Genomic DNA, 22,338 nt, shown 5'->3' with positions numbered 1-22,338 from the left:
TGTCAGACACGACCTTCCCTTAACAAATCAGTGCTGACTATCCTTGATTAATCCATGTCTTCCTAAATGAAGATTTAACCTGTCCTTCAGAATTCTTTCCAATAACTTTCCCACCACCGAGGTTAGGCTGACTGGCCTGTAATTACTCGGTCTATCCTTTTCTCCCTTTTAAAACAAGGGTACCACATTAGCAGTTCTCCAGTCCTCCGGCACCATGCCTGAAGCCAGAGAGGATTGAAAAATGATGGTCAGGGCCTCTGCTATTTCTTCTTTTGCTTCGCTTAACAGCCTGGGATGCATTTCATCTGGGCCTGGGGATTTATCCACTTTTAAAGCTGCTAAACCCCTTAATATTTCCTCTCTCACTATGTTTATTTCATCTAACATTTCACACTCCTCCTCCCTGATAGCAATGTCTGCTTCACCCCTCTCCTTTGTGAAAACAGACGCAAAGTATTCATTAAGCACCCTACCGACATCTCACGCCTCCACACACAGATTACCCTCATGATCTCTAATAGGCCCTACCCTTTCTTTAGTTATCCTCTTACTCTTAATATATTTATAAAACATCTATGGGTTTTCCTTGATTTTACTTGCCAAGAATTTTTCATGCTTTCTTTGCTTTCCTAATATCATTTTTAATTGCACCCCTGCACTTTCTGTACTCCTCTAAAGATTCTGGAGTGTTTAGCCCTCGGTATCTGTCATATGCCTCCCTTTTTTTCTTTATCCTACCCTGTATGTCTCTAGGCATCCAGGGGACTCTAGATTTGTTAGTCTCACCTTTTTTCTTTAAGGGCACATGTTTGGTATGAACCCTCCGGATCTCCTCCTTGAATGCCTCCCACTGCTCTGACACTGATTTACCTTCAAGTAGTTCTTTCCAGTCCACTATGGCTAAGGGCAGCACGGTGGCATAGTGGTTAGCACTGTTGCCTCACAGCGCCAGAGACCCGGGTTCGAATCCGGCCTCGGGTGACTGTCTGTGTGGAGTTTGCACATTCTCCCTGTGTTTGCGTGGGTTTTCTCCGGGTGCTCCGGTTTCCTCCCACAGTCCAAAGATGTGCGGGTTAGGTTGATTGGCTATGATAAATTGACCCTTAGTGTTAGGGGGATTAAATACGTGGGGATAGGGTGGGATATGTGTTGGTGTAGGGGTTACGGGGATCGGGTGGGATATGTGTCGGTGCAGGCTCGATGGGCCGAAATGGCCTCTATCTGCACTGTGGGGTTTCTGTGATTCTGTGAAATCCCCTCTGAGCTTAGCAAAATTTGCTTTTCCACAATTTAGTATTTTTATTCCTGGTCTATCTTTGTCCTTTTCCATAACTACCAGAATTATGGTCACTAGCACCAAAATGCTCCCCCACTGATACGCCTTCTACCTGCCCAGCTTCATTCCCTAAAACTAAGTCCAGAACCGCCCCCTCCCTTGTTGGGCTTGCTACATACTAGCTAAAAAAGTTCTCCTGGATGCATTTTAGGAATTTCGCACCTTCTATACCCTTCACACTAATTTTATCCCAGTTAATATTGGGGTAGTTGAAATCCCCTACTATTACTGCCCTATAGTTTTTGCACTTCTCAGAAATGTGTCTACATATTTGTTCTTCTATTTCCCTCTCACTGTTTGGGGGTCTGTAGTACACTCCCAGCAGTGTGATCGCCCCTTTTTTATTTTTCAATTCGACCCATATGGCCTTGTTTGATGATCCCTCCAACATATCGGGGCAGAAATTCGGATTGGGGGCTTGCCGCGCGTGCAAGCCCCCTATCTGCACTTACCCGACGCACCTGCCGTTCACCTCCAGGGACGCCTGGAATTCCTTTTTGAAAGAGAAGAATCCTGGGCAGCGTCTGACATCACTCCACCCAGGAGTGCAGCCAGCGCGAAGCCTGGAGCGCGCTGTGCAACTGAGACACGCCCCTTGAGGGCTCAGTTTAATAGGACACGCCCCCAATGTTTCTCACAAGCTGCAAAGCATTTTTACATGCAGAGCAGCATTTTAAATAGGTTTTTGGTATTTTTATGAAGCTTTTGGTAACTTTTATAAACTTTTAAAAACGTTTACATTATTTTGAAGAATCTGAAGTAGTTTTAAACAGAATTAAAGCAATTTAAAGACTTTTAAAAGCCCTGAAAGAATTTTTTTCATTCCATTTATTTATTTAGCAACATCGTCGTCATACGTGTCTTCACACTGTTCCCTTTGGGGAACTGTATGAAGTGGTGGAAGGATTTATGGCCGTGATTAACGCTCCTTCCGTGACCGTAACCATCTTTGTACCAGCCATTAGGGTGGTTAGTCCTATGGCGGGAGGGTTTTACGGGCTCCCACAAGCTATACGAGGAGGGGGGGTCACCCACACCCACGGACGCAAATAACCCACTGGATGTCAACCCAGAATTTAGAGCCGGAGCTCCGACTCCACTTGCCGGGACTGTCTGGAGCGGGGTTCGAAACCCTACCCCGTCTGGCCCAGCGGCGGGGATGCTACCGCTACGCCAAAGGCCCACTCCGATTAGCAACGTGAAATGGCTGGAATGAGCACAATTCACGGCATTAAAAGAACTCACAATTGAACTGATGATGACCTCAGCAATCTCCTCAACGAGGTGGAGACGCAGCGCCTGCTCATCATTGGTAATGAGAAGTCCAAGGCGCCGCAAAAAGGACAGATGATAGCTTGGTCTTTCAAGTGGCAGCATAGGGCTCCAGTCACGGGGAGGGAAAAAGCGCAGGGAACGTATGGGTGTCACCTTTTGCGCGGAGTGGGCCTTTTGCGTAGCGGTAAGCATCCTCGCCGCTGGGCCAGAAGGAGTAGGGTTTTGAACCCCGCTCCAGACAGTCTCGGCAAGTGGAGTCGGAGCTCCAACTATAAATTCTGGGTTGACATCCAGCGGGATACTTGCGTCCGCGGGTGTGGGTGCCCCCCCCCCTCAGATGGGTTGTGGGAGCCCGTAAAACCCTCACGCCATAGGACTAACCACCCTAATGGCTGGTATGAAGATGTTTATGGTCACGGAAGGAGCATTAACGTGGCCAGAAATCCTTCCACCACTTCATACAGTTCCCGAAAGGGAACAGTGTGAGGATACGTACGACGATGACCTCTTGCGCAATGCACCTCCTTGGACCCTCAGTCGCAGATGCGAGGGGGCAAATCGTGCAATTGTTAAATTTTTCATTTTATTGACATGTAAAATGTTGGCCCAGTAATTCCGTTCCAAACGCATGAGTGCATGCAGGGAAAACCGGCATTTCCTGTCCTCTGAACGAAGGGGTTCAGAGGCAGAACGCGTGCGACTGCACAGGCAGCACGTGCGCAGTAAAATTCATCGGTTTCATTCATGCTTTCAGTGAGGTTAAGTCCTTACAACTTACACATGAAAAAAGCATGAGTACAGTTGCTCCAGAGGCTGCAGAGGAAGATATATTTTATCGTGGAGCTTCTGAAAGGCAATATTTTTGTTTGGGAAAGGGAGGAAAGTTATTTTAAGAAATGCTGAGGTAAGTTTTAAAGTTTATTTTTGTTTTTTAAAACGGGTTTTCAGTACTGTAGGTAGAAGGAGCAATTGTGGCTCTGTGAATTGAATTTGCTGTGTTTATTAAATGTGAAAATGACTCCAACATTTTTAAGAAAGAAACTTTTCATCAGTAATATATTCTTTTAAGTAATTATGTATGTATGTCTGTATATATTCCTTTGCGTATATGTATGTATGTATATATTCCTTTACTTATGTGTATGAATGTATGTATTTAATTATGACTTTCAGAGAAAGTAACTTATTGGAAAATCATAATTAAATACATACATTCATACACATAAGTAAAGGAATATATACATACATACATGTACGTAAAGGAATATATATGGACATACATACATAATTACTTAAAATAATATATTACTGATGAAAAGTTTCTTTCTTAAAAATGTTGGAAATGTTACATTATTCATTTTAGAACAGTCATTTTCACATTTAATAAACACAGCAAATTCAATTCACACAGCCACAATTGCTCCTTCTACCTACAGTACTGAAAACCCGTTTAAAAAAAAAATTAAACTTTAAAACTTACCTCAGCATTTCTTAAAATAACTTTCCTCCCTTTCCCAACCAAAAATATTGCCTTTCAGAAGCTCCACGATAAAATATATCTTCCTCCGCAGCCTCTGGAGCAACTTTAAACATGCTTTTTTCATGTGTAAGTTGTAAGGACTTAACCTCACTGAATCCATGAATGAAATCGACGAAGTTCACTGCGCACGCACTGCCTGTGCAGTCGCACGCGCTGTGCCTCTGAACCTCTTCGTTCAGAGGACAGGAAATGCCGGTTTTCCCCGCATGCGCTGTGCATGCTGAAAACCAGCATTTCCTCCGGCCAGACGTGTGAGTACCCCGACCGTACTCACGCGTTTGGAACGGAATTACTGGGCCATTATCCCTCCTCACAGCTGTAATAGTTTCTTTAATCAACACCGTGACCCCCCCTCCCTTTTAACCTCCCTCGCTATCCCGTCTGAAAATCCTGTAACCAGGAATGTTGAGCTGCCATACCTGCTCTTCTTTCAGCCACGTCTCTGTAATAGCTATAATATCATAATCCCAAGTATCTACCTGTGCCCTCAGCTCATCTGCCTTGTTCGCTATACTCCTTGCATTGAAGTATATACCATTTAGTACAGGCAAACCTCCTTGTTGACTACTATCTAGCCCTTTATTCCTCTTTCCTTCCAATTTACTTTCTACATTTTTGTTTTCCAATTCCAGTTTTTCTTCCCTCCCTTAGACTCTGAGGTTCCCATGCCCCTGCCAAGCTCGTTTAAACCCTCCCCAACAGCACTAGCAAACCCTCCCGCGAGGATATTGGTCCCGTTCCTGTTGAGGTGCAACCCGTCTGGCTTGTAGAGGTCCCACCTCCCCCAGAAACGGTTCCAATTCCTCAGGAATCTAAAGCCCTCCCACCTACACCATCTCTCCAGCCACGCATTCATCTGCTCTATCTTCCTATTTCTGAACTCACTAGCACATGGCACTGGTAGTAATCTGGTATTGAGAATAAAAATGACAGTACAGTATGGCAACAATGCAACAATTGCAGAATGATACCGGGACTAAAAGGGTTAAATTATGAGGGCTCGTTACACAGACTAGGCTTGTATTCCCTCGAGTGTAGAAGATTAAGGGGTGATCTAATTGAGGTGTATAAGATGATTAAAAGAGTTGATAGGGTGGATAGAGAGAGACAATTTCCTCTGGTGGGGAGTCCAGAACAAGGAGCACAACCTTAAAATTAGGGCTCGGCCATTCAGGGGTGATGTCAAGAAGCATTTCTTCACACAAAGGGTAGTGGGAATTTGGAACTCTCTCTCCCAAAAAGCTGTTGAGGCTGAGGATAATTGAAAATGTCAAAACTGAGATTGATAGATTTTTGCAAGAGTATTAAGGGTTACGGAACCAAGGCAGGTAAGTGGAGTTAAGATACAGATCATCCATGATCTAATTGAATGGAGGAACAGGTTCAAGGGGCTGAATGGCCTCCTCCTGTCCCTATGTAACAAGGAACCACCATTCATAATGATCTACTTTCCCCCTCCAAATATCTCCTCATCCTACTATTCTGAATCTAGCAATTCACACGTCACAATTCAATTCTGTGGTACCTCATTCTAATTTTTTGGGGGCTGTGCAGCCCCTTTAACGTGCTGCACGGCCCATTCAAAAGGCTGCGCATGCGCGTTTTTTTCAATTTAAAAGCCAGCTCATCGGCTGCGCAGGGCCCCTGGAGCACTGCACTGCCACCCAGCTTAAAGGGAACCTTTATCCCTGTGCTCACTGACCTACATTGGCTCCCGGTCTAGCAATGCCTCGAATTTAAAATTCTCATCCTTGTTTTCAAATCCCTCCATGGCCCTCACCCCCTCCCTATCTCTGTAACCTCCTACAGGCTGAATACCCTCTGAGATCTTGGTGCTCCTCCAATTCTGGCCTCTTTTGCATCCCTGATTTCCATCCCTCCACCTTCAGTTGCCTAGGCCCTAAGCTCTGGAATCAACTCCCTAAACCTCGCCACCTCCCTCTCCTCCTTTAAGATAACTACTAAAACCTACCTCTTTGACCAAGCTTTTGGTCACCTGTCCTAAAATCTCCTTATGTGGCTCAGTGTCAATTGTTGTCTAATTATGCTCCTGTGAAGCGCCATGGGACATTTTACTATGTTATAGGCGCTGTATAAATACAAGTTGTTGTTGCGTGACCTGAACTGAACTTGCCCGTGTTTGCAGGTTTAGGTCCCGTAAATGCACTGTGTACCCCAAATGCAGGCCTACCCTTTACGTCTGAAAATGGACTGGAATTCCAAGTGTTTGTGCCAGGCTGAGAAGGCCATAGCTGAGACAGTGCCTACACCGGCCCTGCATACTGCTGTCCAAAGACATTACTGATGATGGCTTTTTAGGATCTAGATTTAGAAATTCAGAAGGGTCCTAAGCTAAGGGCTATTATACTCTGCTGCTGTATAGTATGAAACCAGCAGATTGCCTGGCTCTTTATACACCGCAACCTTCCCCTTGGACTTTACGTGGCTCGGTGTCAAATTTTGCTTGATAACACTCCTATGAAGTGCCTTGCGATTGGGACGTTTTGCTACGTTAAAGGCGATATATAAATGCAAGTTGTTGTAGCCAGCAGTCCACATGAACCTTGGGTTAAGTATGGGGTCTAGTGTACCCAGAGAGATTTGGCATTGAGTGTGGGCCCACATTATGCTGCATATCTCTCACTGGCCGAAGACTTGATGCAAATCATTCACATTGTTTTTCCAGAATATAGCGGGCGGTGAGTGGTCTAAATATTACCAGAATGCCTCTGATAATGCCAGCAAGTTTAACTCTTCTCAAATAATGGACAAACAAATCAAACTGCAACTTCGTTTGCTTCAGGACAAAGGATCGGGGATTTTATCTGCCCAGGAGTACAAGCGTGTAAGTGACTGCACCGACCCTGATCGAAACGAAATCACTGATAAGTTCAAGAGAACTTTGGTCCATTTATGCATTGCTGGAAGTGTTTGCAGATACAAGTTGCCATGAAACACTAAATCACCTTCAATTAACTTGAGGCATATTCATTATCTAGTTCTGGCAACCATCCGATAGATTAAAATCTGTGATTTATTTTACTGGTAAACTATATCTGCACAACACTGATTTTCAATTCAATATTTGACAGAGGGTGCAGGAGAGGGTGCGGGGAGGGTGGGGGGAGGGTGTGGAGCGGGGGAGGGAGGGGGAGGGTGCGGGGGAGGGTGTGGAGCAGGAAGGGAGGGGGAGGGTGCAGGGGAGGGTGCGGGGAGGGTGGGGTGAGAGGCCAACGCAGGAGGGAGGAACACCAGACATCGGTGGTGGGGTGGGGGGTGCGCTGTGATCACTGCAGGGAGTGGACATCGGAGTTGGGGGAGGGGGGAAAGAGAGGGGGCTGTGATCACTGCAGGGAGTGGACATCGGTGTTGGGGGAGGCGGGGAGAGAGAGGTGGTTGTGATCACTGCAGGGAGTGGACATCGGTGTTGGGGGAGGGAGAGAGAGGGCTGTGATCACTGCAGGGAATGGACATCAGCGTCAGGGGGGTGGAGAGGGGGCTGTGATCACTGCAGGGAGTGGACATCGGTGTTGGGGGAGGGGGGGAGAGGGGGCTGTGATCACTGCAGGGAGCGGACATCGGTGTTGGGGGAGGGGGGGAGAGGGGGCTGTGATCACTGCATGGAGTGGACATCGGTGTTGGGGGAGGGGGAGAGAGGGGGCTGTGATCACTGCAGGGAGTGGACATCAGTGTTGGGGGAGCGGGGAGAGAGGGGGCTGTGATCACTGCAGGGAGTGGACATCGGTGTTGGGGGAGGGGGGAGAGAGGGGGCTGTGATCACTGCAGGGAGTGGACATCAGTGTTGGGGGAGGGGGTAGAGAGGGGGCTGTGATCACAGCAGGGAGTGGACATCGGTGTTGGGGAGGGGGGAGAGAGGGGGCTGTGATCACTGCAGGGAGTGGACATCAGTGTTGGGGGAGGGGTGAGAGGGGGCTGTGATCACTGCAGGGAGTGGACATCGGTGTTGGGGGAGGGGGTAGAGAGGGGGCTGTGATCACTGCAGGGAGTGGACATCAGTGCTGGGCAGGGGGGAGAGAGGGGGCTGTGATCACTGCAGGGAGTGGACATCAGTGTTGTGGAGAGTGAGAGAGGGGGCTGTGATCACTGCAGGGAGTGGACATCGCTGTTGGGGGAGGGGGAGTGAGGGGGCTGTGATCACTGCAGGGAGTGGACATCGCTGTTGGGGGAGGGGGAGAGAGGGGGGTGTGATCACTGCAGGGAGTGGACATCGGTGTTGGAGGAGGGGGGAGAGAGGGGGCTGTGATCACTGCAGGGAGTGGACATCGGTGTTGGGGGAGGGGGGGGAGAGGGGGCTGTGATCACTGCAGTGAATGGATACCGATGCTGGGAGGGGATGGGGGAAGAGAGGCCGCGATCAGGAGCGGGGAGGCCGAAAGCTTCCTTGAGGGGAGCTGGGGGGACCAATCCTGCTCCTGCTCCTGCTGGCCCACAAGGAATGCTGGAAAAGGTTCTTGCCTTCTGGAGCCGACAGCTCCCGCCTGCCTTTCACTGCCGGGTTTCCTGAGCCCTGAGAAACCAACACTGCAACTGTTACATTTAAATCAGGCTTCCAATTGCCCTGTGGGAGCCTGATTTAACTCTGTTAATGAAGCGTCCCATCTCTCCATGGCGAGACGCTCGCAGACCACGCAACCCCCGCTGTGAAAATGGCAACAGGTGCGTACACAGCGAGCTGGGGACTCGTTCCAAGTTTTTACATTTTTACCCCCCCCCCACCGTGACCCTCTACAGGCTGCTGGGGGTGCGGGGGTGGGGGGGGGTTAATATCAAGGCCATTGACTCAGTGCTGAATATTCCTCCCTGTGCCCATGTCTGCTAGATGCTGCCCCAAGACAGTCTGACTGATATGGAGAACTCAATGCCTGAGAAAATTGCAGGGGTGAAACCGGCCCTCTGGTTAATGTGACATGTCCCTGGGCAGTGTGAGAAATGCTTATCATCATAGCTCAATATCTTGTCCTTTTTCTGATTGCAGCTGAACCAAATTCAGAATGAAATGAGCACGATCTACAGCACTGGGATAGTCTGCAATCCAGATAAACCCTTCGACTGCATGGAACTGGAGCCGGGTAACTGATGCAACTCTCATTTCACAGCTCCTCTTTCCCAGTGCTGCTCACACACACATCCTACACACAAATAGCTGCAGTGTTAGCGACAGCTCAACTGTTGGAATGTGGGGTTAAATTGGTCCTCACAGTGCCTGTTTTTCAGGGGATACGTGGCTCTTATGGCCCCAATATGGCGGGCAGGAAGTGTGCCATATTGGGCAAGGACAGACAAGAGGCACCTTTGGCCACGCCTGAAGCAGATGTTAGTCCATTTGTATATGCAAGTATGGGTCCTAACTCTTGCTCCAGGTCCCCGATGCCACACTGGTTTACCCCGAGCCAGCCAGCACCATCGCTGTAATATATGTGTGTAGAACAAATGAAGGAGAGAGACACGATGAGTTGCTAGTCAAGGTGCTTGTTTACTAGGCCATAGCGAACTGAGCATGCTCATACTAAACCATGTGATAATATACTACACTGCTTCCCTCTTAAAAAAATGTACCTATTCCCCTCTCAAATACAACAGAACTATAGTCCCACCTTTCCCAGAATTACATGTACCACATAACAAAAACACCAGGCTTTTTTAAAATCAACTACAAATGAACTATAAATCCAATTTAATAACAGGTTTGCGGAGCCTTCCTGATCTCCTTACAGAAGGTTTTGGTGTTGAACCAATTTTCGGGCTGATTTGTTCTGGTTCCGAACTCAAAGAAGTAGGTACCACCACTCTGTTTCCCCACTTGATACAACCTTGCTCACAAGACAATTCAGTATGACGGTATGGAATGGTTTCAACTCTGTCCAGACACAGATCAGCCCATCCATTCAATGTATTTTCATTCACTCTTTTCAGTACTGAGCTTTTGAGTCTCATCTGCAATCTCAGTTGCATTCACGGGAAAGTCAACTGCAACTAGTGTGAAAATCTCACCTTCACTCCCAACATGAGTCCTCATGTGGAAACCTGGATAAGACATCTGTGATTGCATTTTGCTTTGAAGTGCGATATTCAATCTTGTCGTCATATTGTGACAACAACACTGCCTAACGTTGCATTCTTGATGCGGCCATTGCAGGGATGGCAGATTTGGGCCCCAATATTGCTAGGAACGGTTTGTGATCGGTTATCAGGGTAAACTTTCTGCCAATCAGAGAGTGCTGCATACAAATCTTGGGATGTAGATAACGGGAACTGCTCATCATCAACTGCTTGGTTGATAGTAACTTTGTAGTTACCGCACAAGCGCACAGTTTTGTCTGCTTTGGGCACTACCAAGATCGGGGCAACCCATTCACATTTGTCAGTTTTTACTAGCACTTCGTTCTCTCTCAGTTTCTCTAGCTCTTCCTCCACCTGACTTTTCAACACATAGGAAACCGGCCTTGCCTTACAATAGACAGGCTTCGACATTTCAGTATTAGCAGGTCTGTGGTGAGTGATTTCCATTGCAGCGATAACAATTCACTGAACTGCTCTCATCAACATGCTTTTGACCCAGTCTCACAGCTTTAGGTTCGGCAGTGACTTTGTGACTGTAGACCTCAGCTGCACTAGTCACTTGAGTTGGATGGAGCTCCCTAGCATTCTTAGACGCCATCTCCATAGATCGGGCAATTTTGCATTCTTTGTCAACCAATAGGTTTGGAGTGTTCAGTAACTATTGACTGCGTGCACTCATCCACTAGTCCACACACAAACTTATCTCGCAATGCACAATCCAAAAATGTGCCAAAGTTACAATGCAAAGACAGGTTCTTAAGAGCTACAATGTACTCACTGATGGTTTCACTTCCTTTTTGGTTTCTGGTACCAAACCTATAGCTCTCTACTATTTCTAATGGCTTTGGGTCGAAATGGCCCTCGAGTTTCTCGACAACGTCTTCAAACAACGCATCCTTCGCTTTCCCTAGTGCGAGTAGGTTTGTCAACGTTCCGTAGACATCTGGCCCGATCAACTTTCGAAAAATTGTTTTTCTCCATTCAAGAATTACTTTATGTTGAGCTTGAACATTCTCATCTGCACCTTCGGTCTCAATAATGTTATTGGCCCTAAAAAAAAATCCTGTAGGCGTGGCCATGATTGTCCCGATCCCGTTGAACAGTGATTCAGCACGCTACCTGTGTACCTGTGAGAATCAACGCTGCTGTTGCTGTGTATACATACACGAAGGTGAAGCACAGACAATTCTGCATCAACATTAACAGTAAAACAGCGCAAAAAATTCAGTTTCGGTGTCACAAATTCACCTTAACCTTTTCCACTCGAAGGTTGAAAACTGTGTCCTTCTATAATCCCTAAAAATGGCTTTAGGATGCCATTCTCGTCGCCAAAAATGTAATATATGTGCATAGAACAAATGAAGGACAGAGACACGATGAGCTGCTCGTCAAGGTGCTTGTTCAGTAGGCTAGACCGAACTGAGCATGCTCATACTAAACCATGTGATAAACCATATGATAATACATTACAATTGCATTCACAGAAATCAACAACAGTTTGCATTTATATAGCGCCTTTAAAGTGGTAAATGTCCTAAGGGCCTCACAGGAGCATTATCAAACAAAATTTGACCGAAGCACATAAGGAGATATGAGGGCAGGTGACCAAAAGCTTGGTTAAAGAGATAGGTTTTAAGGAGCGCCTTAAAGGAGGGGAGAGAGGCAGCGCTACCATAGTACAGCCTCTCCGACAGTGCTGTGCTCCCTCAGTACTGCCCTCCAATAGTGTAGTGCTCCTTCATTACTGCCCATTGGGCAGTGCAGTGCTCCATCACTACTGGCCCTCCGAAAGTGCTGTGTTCCCTCAGTGCTGACCATCCCACAGTGCAACGCTTCCTCAGTACTGACCCTCCGACAGTGCAGCACTCCCTCAGTACAGACCCTCCGAAAGTGTTGCGTTCCCTCAGTACTGACCCTCCGACAGTGCTGTGTTCCCTCAGTACTGACCCTCCGACAGTGCAGCGTTCCCTCAGTACTTACACTCGACAGTGCAGCACTCCCTCAGTACTGACCCTCTGACAGTACAGCGCTTCCTCAATACTGATCCTCTGACAGTGCAGCACTCACTCAGTACTGTCCCTTTGACAGTGCTGCACTCACTCAGTACTGACCCTCTGACAGTGCAGCATTCCCTCAGTACTGCCCATCCGATAGTGCAGCATTCCCTCAGTACTGCCCCTCTGATGGTGCAGCGCACCCTTACTACTGAACCTCTGACAGTGCAGCAGTCCCTCAGTACTGTCTCTCTGACAAAACTGTGTCTCCTCAGTACTGACCCTCCGACAGTGCAGCATTCACTCAGTACTGACCTTCCGACAGTGCAGCTCTCCCTCAGTGCTGCCCCTATAACAGTGCAGCACTCCCTGAGTACTGCCCTCCATAAGTGCAGCACTCCCTCAGTACTGCCCTCCAACAGTGCTGCGCTCCCTCAGTACTGCCCCTTGGACAGTGCAGCGCTCCGTCAGTACTGCCCCTCCAACAGTGCAGCACTCCCTCAGTACTGCCTCTCTGACCGTGTAGTTCTTCCTCAGTACTGCCCTCCAACAGTGTAGTGTTCCCTCAGTACTGCCCCTCTGACCATGCAGCATTCCCTCAGTACAGCCCCTCCGACAGTGCAGCGCTACCTCAGTACAGCCCCTCCGACAGTGCTATGCTCCTTCAGTACTGAACCTCCGACAGTGCAGCACTCCCTCAGTAATTCCACTCTGACAGTGCAGCACTACCTCAGTACAGCCCCTCCGACAGTGCAGCGCTACCTCAGTACTGACCCTCCGACAGTGCAGTGCTCCCTCAGTACTGACCCTCCGACAGTGCAGGGCTCCCTCAGACCCTCTGACAGTGCAGCACTAACTCAGTACTGACCTTTCCGACAGTGCAGCGCTTCCTCAGTACTGACCCTCCGACAGTGCAGCACTCACTCAGTATTGTCCCTTCGACAGTGCTGCACTTACTCAGTATTGCCCATCCGATAGTGCAGCACTCCCTCAGTACTGCCCCTCTGACAGTGCAGCGCTCCCTTACTACTGAACCTCCGACAGTGCAGCACTCCCTCAGTACTGCCTCTCTGACAAAACTGTGTCTCCTCAGTACTGACCCTCCGACAGTGCAGCATTCACTCAGTACTGACCTTCCGACAGTGCAGCTCTCCCTCAGTGCTGCCCCTATAACAGTGCAGCACTCCCTCAGTACAGCCCCTCCGACAGTGCAGCGCTACCTCAGTACAGCCCCTCCGACAGTGCTATGCTCCCTCAGTACTGAACCTCCGACAGTGCAGCACTCCCTCAGTAATTCCACTCTGACAGTGCAGCACTACCTCAGTACAGCCCCTCCGACAGTGCAGCGCTACCTCAGTACTGACCCTCCGACAGTGCAGTGCTCCCTCAGTACTGACCCTCCGACAGTGCAGGGCTCCCTCAGTACTGACCCTCTGACAGTGCAGCACTAACTCAGTACTGACCTTTCCGACAGTGCAGCGCTTCCTCAGTACTGACCCTCCGACAGTGCAGCACTCACTCAGTATTGTCCCTTCGACAGTGCTGCACTTACTCAGTACTGCCCATCCGATAGTGCAGCACTCCCTCAGTACTGCCCCTCTGACAGTGCAGCGCTCCCTTACTACTGAACCTCTGACAGTGCAGCGCTCCCTTACTACTGAACCTCCGACAGTGCAGCACTCCCTCAGTACTGCCTCTCAGACAGAGCTGTTTCTCCTCAGTTGTGACCCTCCGACAGTGCAGCATTCACTCAGTACTACCCGTCTGACAGTGCAGCGCTCCCTCAGTTCTGATCCACTGACAGTGCAGTGCTTCCTCAGTACCGCCTCTCCGACAGTGCAGCGCTCCCTCAGTGCTGACCTTTCGCCAGTGCAGTGCTCCCTCACTACTGACCATCCGAAAGTGCTGTGTTCCCTCAGTACTGACCTTCCGACAGTGCTGTGTTCCCTCAGTGCTGACCGTCCCACAGTGCAGCGCTCCCTTAGTACTGACCCTCAGAAAGTGCTGTGTTTTCCCTCAGTACTGACCCTCTGAACGTGCTGTGTTCCCTCAGTATTGATCCTCCGACAGTGCAGCGCTCCCTCAGTACTGACACTCCGACAGTGCAGCACTCCCTCAGTACTGACAATCCGACAGTGCAGCACTCCCTCAGTACTGTCTCTCTGACAGAACTGTGTCTCCTCAGTACTGACCCTCCGACAGTGCAGCATTCACTCAGTACTGACCTTCCGACAGTGCAGCTCTCCCTCAGTGCTGCCCCTATGACAGTGCAGCACTCCCTGAGTACTGCCCTCCATAAGTGCAGCACTCCCTCAGTACTGCCCTACAACAGTGCTGTGCTCCCTCAGTACTGCCCCTTAGACAGTGCAGCGCTCCGTCAGTACTGCCCCTCCAACAGTGCAGCACTCCCTCAGTACTGCCTCTCTGACCGTGCAGTTCTCCCTCAGTACTGCCCTCCAACAGTGTAGTGTTCCCTCAGTACTGCCCCTCTGACAGTGCAGCACTCCCTCAGTACAGCCCCTCCGACAGTGCAGCGCTACCTCAGTACAGCCCCTCCGACAGTGCTATGCTCCTTCAGTACTGAACCTCCGACAGTGCAGCACTCCCTCAGTAATTCCACTCTGACAGTGCAGCACTACCTCAGTACAGCCCCTCCGACAGTGCAGCGCTACCTCAGTACTGACCCTCCGACAGTGCAGTGCTCCCTCAGTACTGACCCTCCGACAGTGCAGGGCTCCCTCAGACCCTCTGACAGTGCAGCACTAACTCAGTACTGACCTTTCCGACAGTGCAGCGCTTCCTCAGTACTGACCCTCCGACAGTGCAGCACTCACTCAGTATTGTCCCTTCGACAGTGCTGCACTTACTCAGTACTGCCCATCCGATAGTGCAGCACTCCCTCAGTACTGCCCCTCTGACAGTGCAGCGCTCCCTTACTACTGAACCTCCGACAGTGCAGCACTCCCTCAGTCCTGCCTCTCAGACAGAGCTGTGTCTCCTCAGTTGTGACCCTCCGACAGTGCAGCATTCACTCAGTACTACCCGTCTGACAGTGCAGCGCTCCCTCAGTTCTGATCCACTGACAGTGCAGTGCTTCCTCAGTACCGCCCCTCCGACAGTGCAGCGCTCCCTCAGTGCTGACCTTCCGCCAGTGCAGTGCTCCCTCACTACTGACCATCCGAAAGTGCTGTGTTCCCTCAGTACTGACCTTCCGACAGTGCTGTGTTCCCTCAGTGCTGACCGTCCCACAGTGCAGCGCTCCCTTAGTACTGACCCTCAGAAAGTGCTGTGTTTTCCCTCAGTACTGACCCTGTGAACGTGCTGTGTTCCCTCAGTATTGATCCTCCGACAGTTCAGCGCTCCCTCAGTACTGACACTCCGACAGTGCAGCACTCCCTCAGTACTGACAATCCGACAGTGCAGCACTCCCTCATTACTATCCCTCCGACAGTGCTGCACTCACTCAGTATTGACCCTTCGACATTGCAGCACTCACTCAGTACTGACCCTCCGACAGTGCAGTACTCACTCAGTACTGACCCTCCAACAGTGCAGCGCTCCCTCAGTGCTGCCCCTCTGACAGTGCAGCACCCCCTGAGTACTGCCCTCCAAAAGTGCAGCACTCCCTCAGTAATGCCCTCCAACAGTGCTGTGCTCCCTCAGTACTGCCCCTCCAACAGTGCAGCATTCCCTCAGTAGTGCCCCTCCGACCGTGCAGTTCTCCCTCAGTATTGCCCTCCAACAGTGTAGTGTTCCCTCAGTACTGCCCCGCTGACAGTGCAGCACTCCCTCAGTACAGCCCCTCTGACAGTGCAGCGCTACCTCAGTACAGCCCCTCCGACAGTGCTGTGCTCCCTCAGTACTGAACCTCCGACTGTGCAGCACTCCCTCAGTACTTCCACTCCGACAGTGCAGCACTACCTCAGTACAGCCCCTCTGACAGTGCAGCGCTACCTCAGTACTGACCCTCTGACAGTGCAGTGCTCCCTCAGTACTGACCCTCCGACAGTGCTGTGCTCCCTCAGTACTGACCCTCTGACAGTGCAGCGCTCCCTCAGTACTGACCCTCCGACAGTGCAGCACTAACTCAGTACTGACCCTCCGACAGTGCAGCACTCCCTCAGTGCTGCCCCTCTGACAGTGCAGCACCCCCTGAGTACTGCCCTCCAAAAGTGCAGCACTCCCTCAGTACTGCCCTCCAACAGTGCTGTGCTCCCTCAGTACTGCCCCTTGGACAGTGCAGCGCTCCCTCAGTACTGCCCCTCCAACAGTGCAGCATTCCCTCAGTAGTGCCCCTCCGACCGTGCAGTTCTCCCTCAGTATTGCCCTCCAACAGTGTAGTGTTCCCTCAGTACTGCCCCGCTGACAGTGCAGCACTCCCTCAGTACAGCCCCTCTGACAGTGCAGCGCTACCTCAGTACAGCCCCTCCGACAGTGCTGTGCTCCCTCAGTACTGAACCTCCGACTGTGCAGCACTCCCTCAGTGCTTCCACTCCGACAGTGCAGCACTACCTCAGTACAGCCCCTCTGACAGTGCAGCGCTACCTCAGTACTGACCCTCTGACAGTGCAGTGCTCCCTCAGTACTGACCCTCCGACAGTGCTGTGCTCCCTCAGTACTGACCCTCTGACAGTGCAGCGCTCCCTCAGTACTGACCCTCCGACAGTGCAGCACTAACTCAGTACTGACCCTCCGACAGTGCAGCACTCAGTCAGTATTACCCTGTATCAGTCTGGTTTATTTGCTTAAGTGCAAGGGTTGTGGCGTGTGGGTCTTGAACTCACAATCTTCTGATTCAGAGGCACAAGTGTCACTGGAGCCAAGTTGGCGTTTGATAGTCACTTGTTGCCAAAATCTTCTTGAGCCCTCGAAATCAATGACAGATGTTTCAGCAGTGTTGAAGACCAGAGCTCCAAAGATCTGTAATAGAGGCAACATGGTCACCAATGGAATGACAATCCCGGGAACATACTGACGAAGATAGATTAGGCCGTGATTTTTACTGGGAAGGATAATTTGAGAGCTAGCCTTTCTGTTGATGATTATCCTACAAGATTGTTCCTCATCCTCTTGCTTTTATTCAGGGTTGACCATTCTGATGTCTGAAAGCAAGGATTACAACGAGAGGCTCTGGGCTTGGGAAGGTTGGAGATTTAACGTGGGGAGAAAACTCAGACCACTCTATGAAGAATATTCCGATTTGAAGAACAAGGCAGCAAAATTGAATGGTAACCAGCTAAATAAATTACATTTGAGACCGTAAGCAATAGTATGAGGAATCTGCGATTATAAATTGGCTTGTTTGTTTTCTCTGAAGGATATAAAGATTATGGTGATTACTGGAGGGGAAACTATGAAACCGATGACGTGGGAGAGTATGCGTACAGTCGGGATGAGCTTATGACAGATGTGGAGGAACTGTTCTGGAAGGTTAAACTCATTTCTTACACTGATCACACTTTCTGTCTATATTTTTCACCTGATTGTGGGATTCTAAAAGCTTCTGATTGTAATGTCTGCTTCTAGTCTCTCAAGCCGTAAATTATTTGAGCAAACAAATATTTGATCACTTACTGAAATAATTGCTTGAATATATTGGAGGGGCAGCCTGGAAATTGTACCCCCTGTAGAGCAGAATTGTGGCTGCATTGTGGCAGAGAGTCATAATTTCTGGGCAGATCCAACAGCTTCTTGCCCCTTTTACAATACCCAGGAAGTCCCAATCTGAGGGGGACACTTTTCCCGCTCACCCATCCCCCACATCCCAGCAGAGGTTTGGGGTTGAGCCTGAGCTACTCTGGGAATCCTGCTGGATGTGCTCCAGACAGACCCAGTATTAACAACATCTCCTACGACCAGGCCTAGATCCCATTCTGGGCTTAACATTGTAATAAGCACATGGCAATTGATCCCAGAAGGATAGATTGGCGTGCTATGGCTATCAAATGTAGTGTCAGGTAGAACTGAAGCTTCCTCATCACCTATTAATCACCGTCCTAAGCGGCCTCTTGCTCTCGCGCTCTGGAAGTGGCAGGGTGCCACTCTGCGATTACAATGAGCCCACAGGGTGGGTGATTCTGCTCCAGCAATGGACAACCGCCCCTCTTATTTGGTACCACTCCCTGTGCATTCTGATCAATCACTCTGATGAAGTGAGAGCACTGCTCACAAATGGACAAAATAATCAAAGCTGCATCAAGATATGGCGTCGGATAAAAGAATGTCAGAATTCCAAACTTTGAAAGTGAAAGACTGCAAAGCTTCACACTGAATGGTGCCAATGATTTTTTAATAAATATACATTTACCTGCATTGCGGGCAAGACATTTTCAACTAGCATGTGGCTGAAACAGTATCGCCATACCTACCCCTGTGGCTAGTCAGCGATTTCTATTGGACAACTCTGGGCTACACTTAATTCAGGGAATGCAGCAAGGAACTAGCAGCCCTTATATCTGCAATATATTAAATGGTTCACATATAGTGTGCACTTCCTGTAAGCAGCACTCTTCTATATGGTCACCCATATTGATGTAAACACTGTATTCCTGGCTCACCATGATAATACCACAGGAGATCTGCTAGTATATTGTATTGGTTTCTAAACTAACCAGGGTCTAGATCAAAAATATTGCAGCAATGCTGATTCGTTTTATATATTTTACTGAATAACCCACCTGTTACTCAATAAAAGTAACATTACCCACAATCTATTCCCATTTCACCACTAGATAATGCCTCTGTACAAGGAACTGCATGCCTATGTGAGAGCGAAGCTCAGAGATACTTTTGGACCAGAACGTGTCAATTCAACAGGATGTCTCCCTGCTCATTTATTGGGTAAGACCATTTTCCATTCCTCTCCATAGCCGAGGAATATTCTGGTTCCTTTTATTTTGTTGAATAAAGAATGGATCAGCCTGTAGTAGTAGCAGGCAGAATAGATGAAGTATTGATATTCTTATATGCTTTCCTCATTTACAGCCTGCTAAAGACTCGCACAGGACACTTCACCAGAATTTGGTTTAGGATTCTTTGCAATCCAAGATTGGATGGAAAGGAACAATTAAGTTTTAAAACAAAATTATATACAGCGGTCCAGCCTCTGTTAATGTAACTCCATCTTCAGCACTACCTGGCTAGAGCAGTCTGTCTCTAACCAATTGGCTATATGAGATACTGATTGTTAGGGAAGTGCTACTCATTTACACTCAAACTGATATGAAATACGGACATGAACTGAATCCCACTAATTGAAGGGGCAGTTCCTCAGCTTCTGATATACTTTTTCCCCATGGAGCGCAGGGCATGCAGTTCAGAGCATCTCCCGGTTAATCTGTTCCTGGGCTTGGCCTGATTCATCATGCAGGATGTGTAAGGTCTGTGAACTGCTTTGCCCATGTTGCGATCTTTAGCATACGCTCAGATGACCATGGGGTGTCCAGTAGTTAACCTGAAACCGACCGCCACCGGTGAGCACTGAGGCCAGTGACTGGTTCAACTTCCAAATGATCATTTACATTTACTGCTGCCATTTTAAATTTGAACAGGCAATCAGCTGTTTATTGATGGCACCTCCTTTTAGAGGGAGCTCTTGTGTTTGTCACATTTCAGCTGTGGCTCAGTGGGTAGCACACTTACCTCTGAGTCAGAAGGTTGTGGGTTCATAGGCCCACTCCTGGGACTTGAGCACATAAATCTCGGCTGACACTCCATTGCAGTGCTGAGGGAGTGCTGCACTGTTGGAGGTGTCGTCTTTTGGATGAGGCGTTAAACCGAGGCCCCTTCTGCTCTCTCGGGTGGACGTAAAAGATCCCATGGCACTATTTCGAAGAAGAGCAGGGGAGTTATCCCCAGTGTCTTGGCCAATATTTATCTCTCAATCAACATCACTAAAACAAGTTATCTGGTCATCGTCACATTGCTGTTTCTGGGAGCTTGCTGTGCGCAAATTGGCTGCTGTGTTTCCCACATTACAACAGTGACTACGCTTCAAAAGTACTTCATTGGCTGTAAAGAGCTTTGAGATGGCTGGTTTGTTGTGAAAGGTGCTATATAAATGCAAGTCTTGCTTTTTGTCTTTTTTGTCATGAGGGTATTTGCCCAATGCACCCCATGGTATAAACACACCAGGACATTAACTGAAGTAAAGAATCTTACTTATTCACAAAAACAAGTAGAATCAAACATCAACTGCTTGATAGCAGTAAGTTATAGGAAAGGAACACTAATAGTATTGGGAGTCATAAAGAATCAATTCTATGTTGACTGTTAAAGAGGCACTGGGGAGAGGGAATGGCAGCAAGCAAGCCTGCTAGAAAATTGCACCATTGGGATAGCACTGCCCGAAACAATTCTGCTTGTGACCCATCCTGGGACAGCACTGCGATATCAGCTAACGTGCTGCTTACAGATAAAACAGGTGCTCGATGCATCGGTCAGCATGGCCTGCTCTTTCATCTCCCTTTCACTGAACATCACCATGCTGTCACATTTCCCAAAGTACACGGGGGCCACTAATAGCTGCCGAATACCCAACTTCAAGCCCATCCTAAGAGTCAGTCAGTATCCGTGTTTGTATTACGATGGGTTGATGTGTGAAACTCTTGCCAGATGTGAGTACAAGACTTACACTTGTAAAATGCTAGCCGTGGCTCAGTGGGCAGCACCCTCATCTCTGTGTCAGAAGGTTGTGGGTTCAAGTCCCACTCCAGAGACTTAAGCACAAAATCTAGGCTGGCACTTCAGTGCTGGCTGTCAGAGGTGCTGTCTTTCCGATGTGATATTAAACCAAGGTCCTGTTTGCTCTCTCAGGTAAAAGATCCCATGGTACTATTTCAAAGAAGAGCAGGGGAGTTCTCCCTGGTGTCCTGGACAATATTTATCCCTCAACCAATGTCATTAAAAAACAAATTATCTGGCCTTTATCACATTGTTGTTTGTGGGAGCTTGCTGTGTGCAAATTGGCTGCTGTGAGTTTCCTATATTATAACAAATGACTACACTTCAAAAGAAAAATTATTTAATTGGCTGTAAAGCACTTTGGGATGTCTTGAGGTCAGAAAAGGCGCTATATAAATGCAAGTCTTTCTTTTTTTCTTGAGTGTGTGCCCTGCTGAATTGTGGATATGCACAAGGTGCAATGAAAGAGCTGTACAGTTGTGTGAAGGCCTGGCAAGTACAGACCGGTTGAAATGTACTCATTCTGTGGCATGCAGTCTTAGTATATGATACTGTTATTTTGCCAGGTCCCTTACAATATATCACCTTTCCTGCACCTGTTCCTGGGTCTTGTAAATATTGTACACAACATGCAGCTGGCACACCATGAGGCACTGCCATCTTAGGGGCATTCCAATCTAAATTTTAGTTCATCTTCAGGTGACATGTGGGGAAGATTTTGGGGAAACCTGTATCCTTGGTCAATTCCATATCCAGCACAGGAAGACATAGATGTGACATCTGAAATGGTAAAACAGGTACGTTGACTGCCATGCCCTTCCTATATTAGGGGTGTTAATGGATTTAGTTATACTATAACAAATACAGTTACTTGAATAGGATCAGTTGAAAGAAAAAAATACCAATTTAAATTTTTTTGAAGTTTATATTTTATCAAAACCATGGAGTTTTGTAAATAAAAAATAAGTGAAAAAAGGTCGTTCGGCCCCGTGCCCTCTGTGGCAGAGACAGTGGGGAATGCAAGAGCAGAATGCAGTGTGCAGTTCGTATGCTACCATCTTGTTGGGTTAGCCTGCTATGCATGGACACCCACCACCATGTTTAATAGCCTTTAATCCAAAAATCCACATAGAGTTTCTGTTTTGTTGATACTAAGTGCATGCTCGCTTCCCACAGGGGACAACCCCACTTACCTAAGTCCAGAGAATGAAGTAACAAGTTGGCAACAGCCAAGGTTTAGAGGGTCACCAAGTATGTGCGGCGGCTTCTGTAGGAGTTTAACCAGCTAAAACTGTCCAGCCCACAAACACAGAGCGGTGCTACACTTCCCACTGCTTGTCCAATAGGACCACCCTACCTATTAGGACAGTGGCTGGTAGGATTATCTGGGTTAAAGGATCCCACCGTTCAGTGACAAGTCTACCCCTCCA

The 22,338-nt window shown here is 48.5% G+C and overlaps 1 protein-coding gene across 1 annotated transcript in view; it reads left to right on the top strand.

The window, feature by feature from the left end:
- ace2 (angiotensin I converting enzyme 2) overlaps nt 1–22,338 on the top strand; it is a 120,175-nt gene that overhangs the window by 3,569 nt on the left and 94,268 nt on the right. The window contains 6 exon segments of the mRNA XM_086006522.1: nt 6,838–6,996; nt 9,148–9,241; nt 17,311–17,454; nt 17,544–17,656; nt 18,958–19,066; nt 21,608–21,705. Coding sequence (XP_085862648.1) covers nt 6,838–6,996; nt 9,148–9,241; nt 17,311–17,454; nt 17,544–17,656; nt 18,958–19,066; nt 21,608–21,705 — 717 coding nt within the window.

This window comes from Somniosus microcephalus, chromosome 14 (assembly GCF_052327205.1).
Source record: "Somniosus microcephalus isolate GS21.2 chromosome 14, FLI_Smic_1.0, whole genome shotgun sequence".
Lineage (NCBI taxonomy): Eukaryota > Metazoa > Chordata > Chondrichthyes > Squaliformes > Somniosidae > Somniosus > Somniosus microcephalus.
This window is presented reverse-complemented; position numbering and strand designations above follow the sequence as displayed.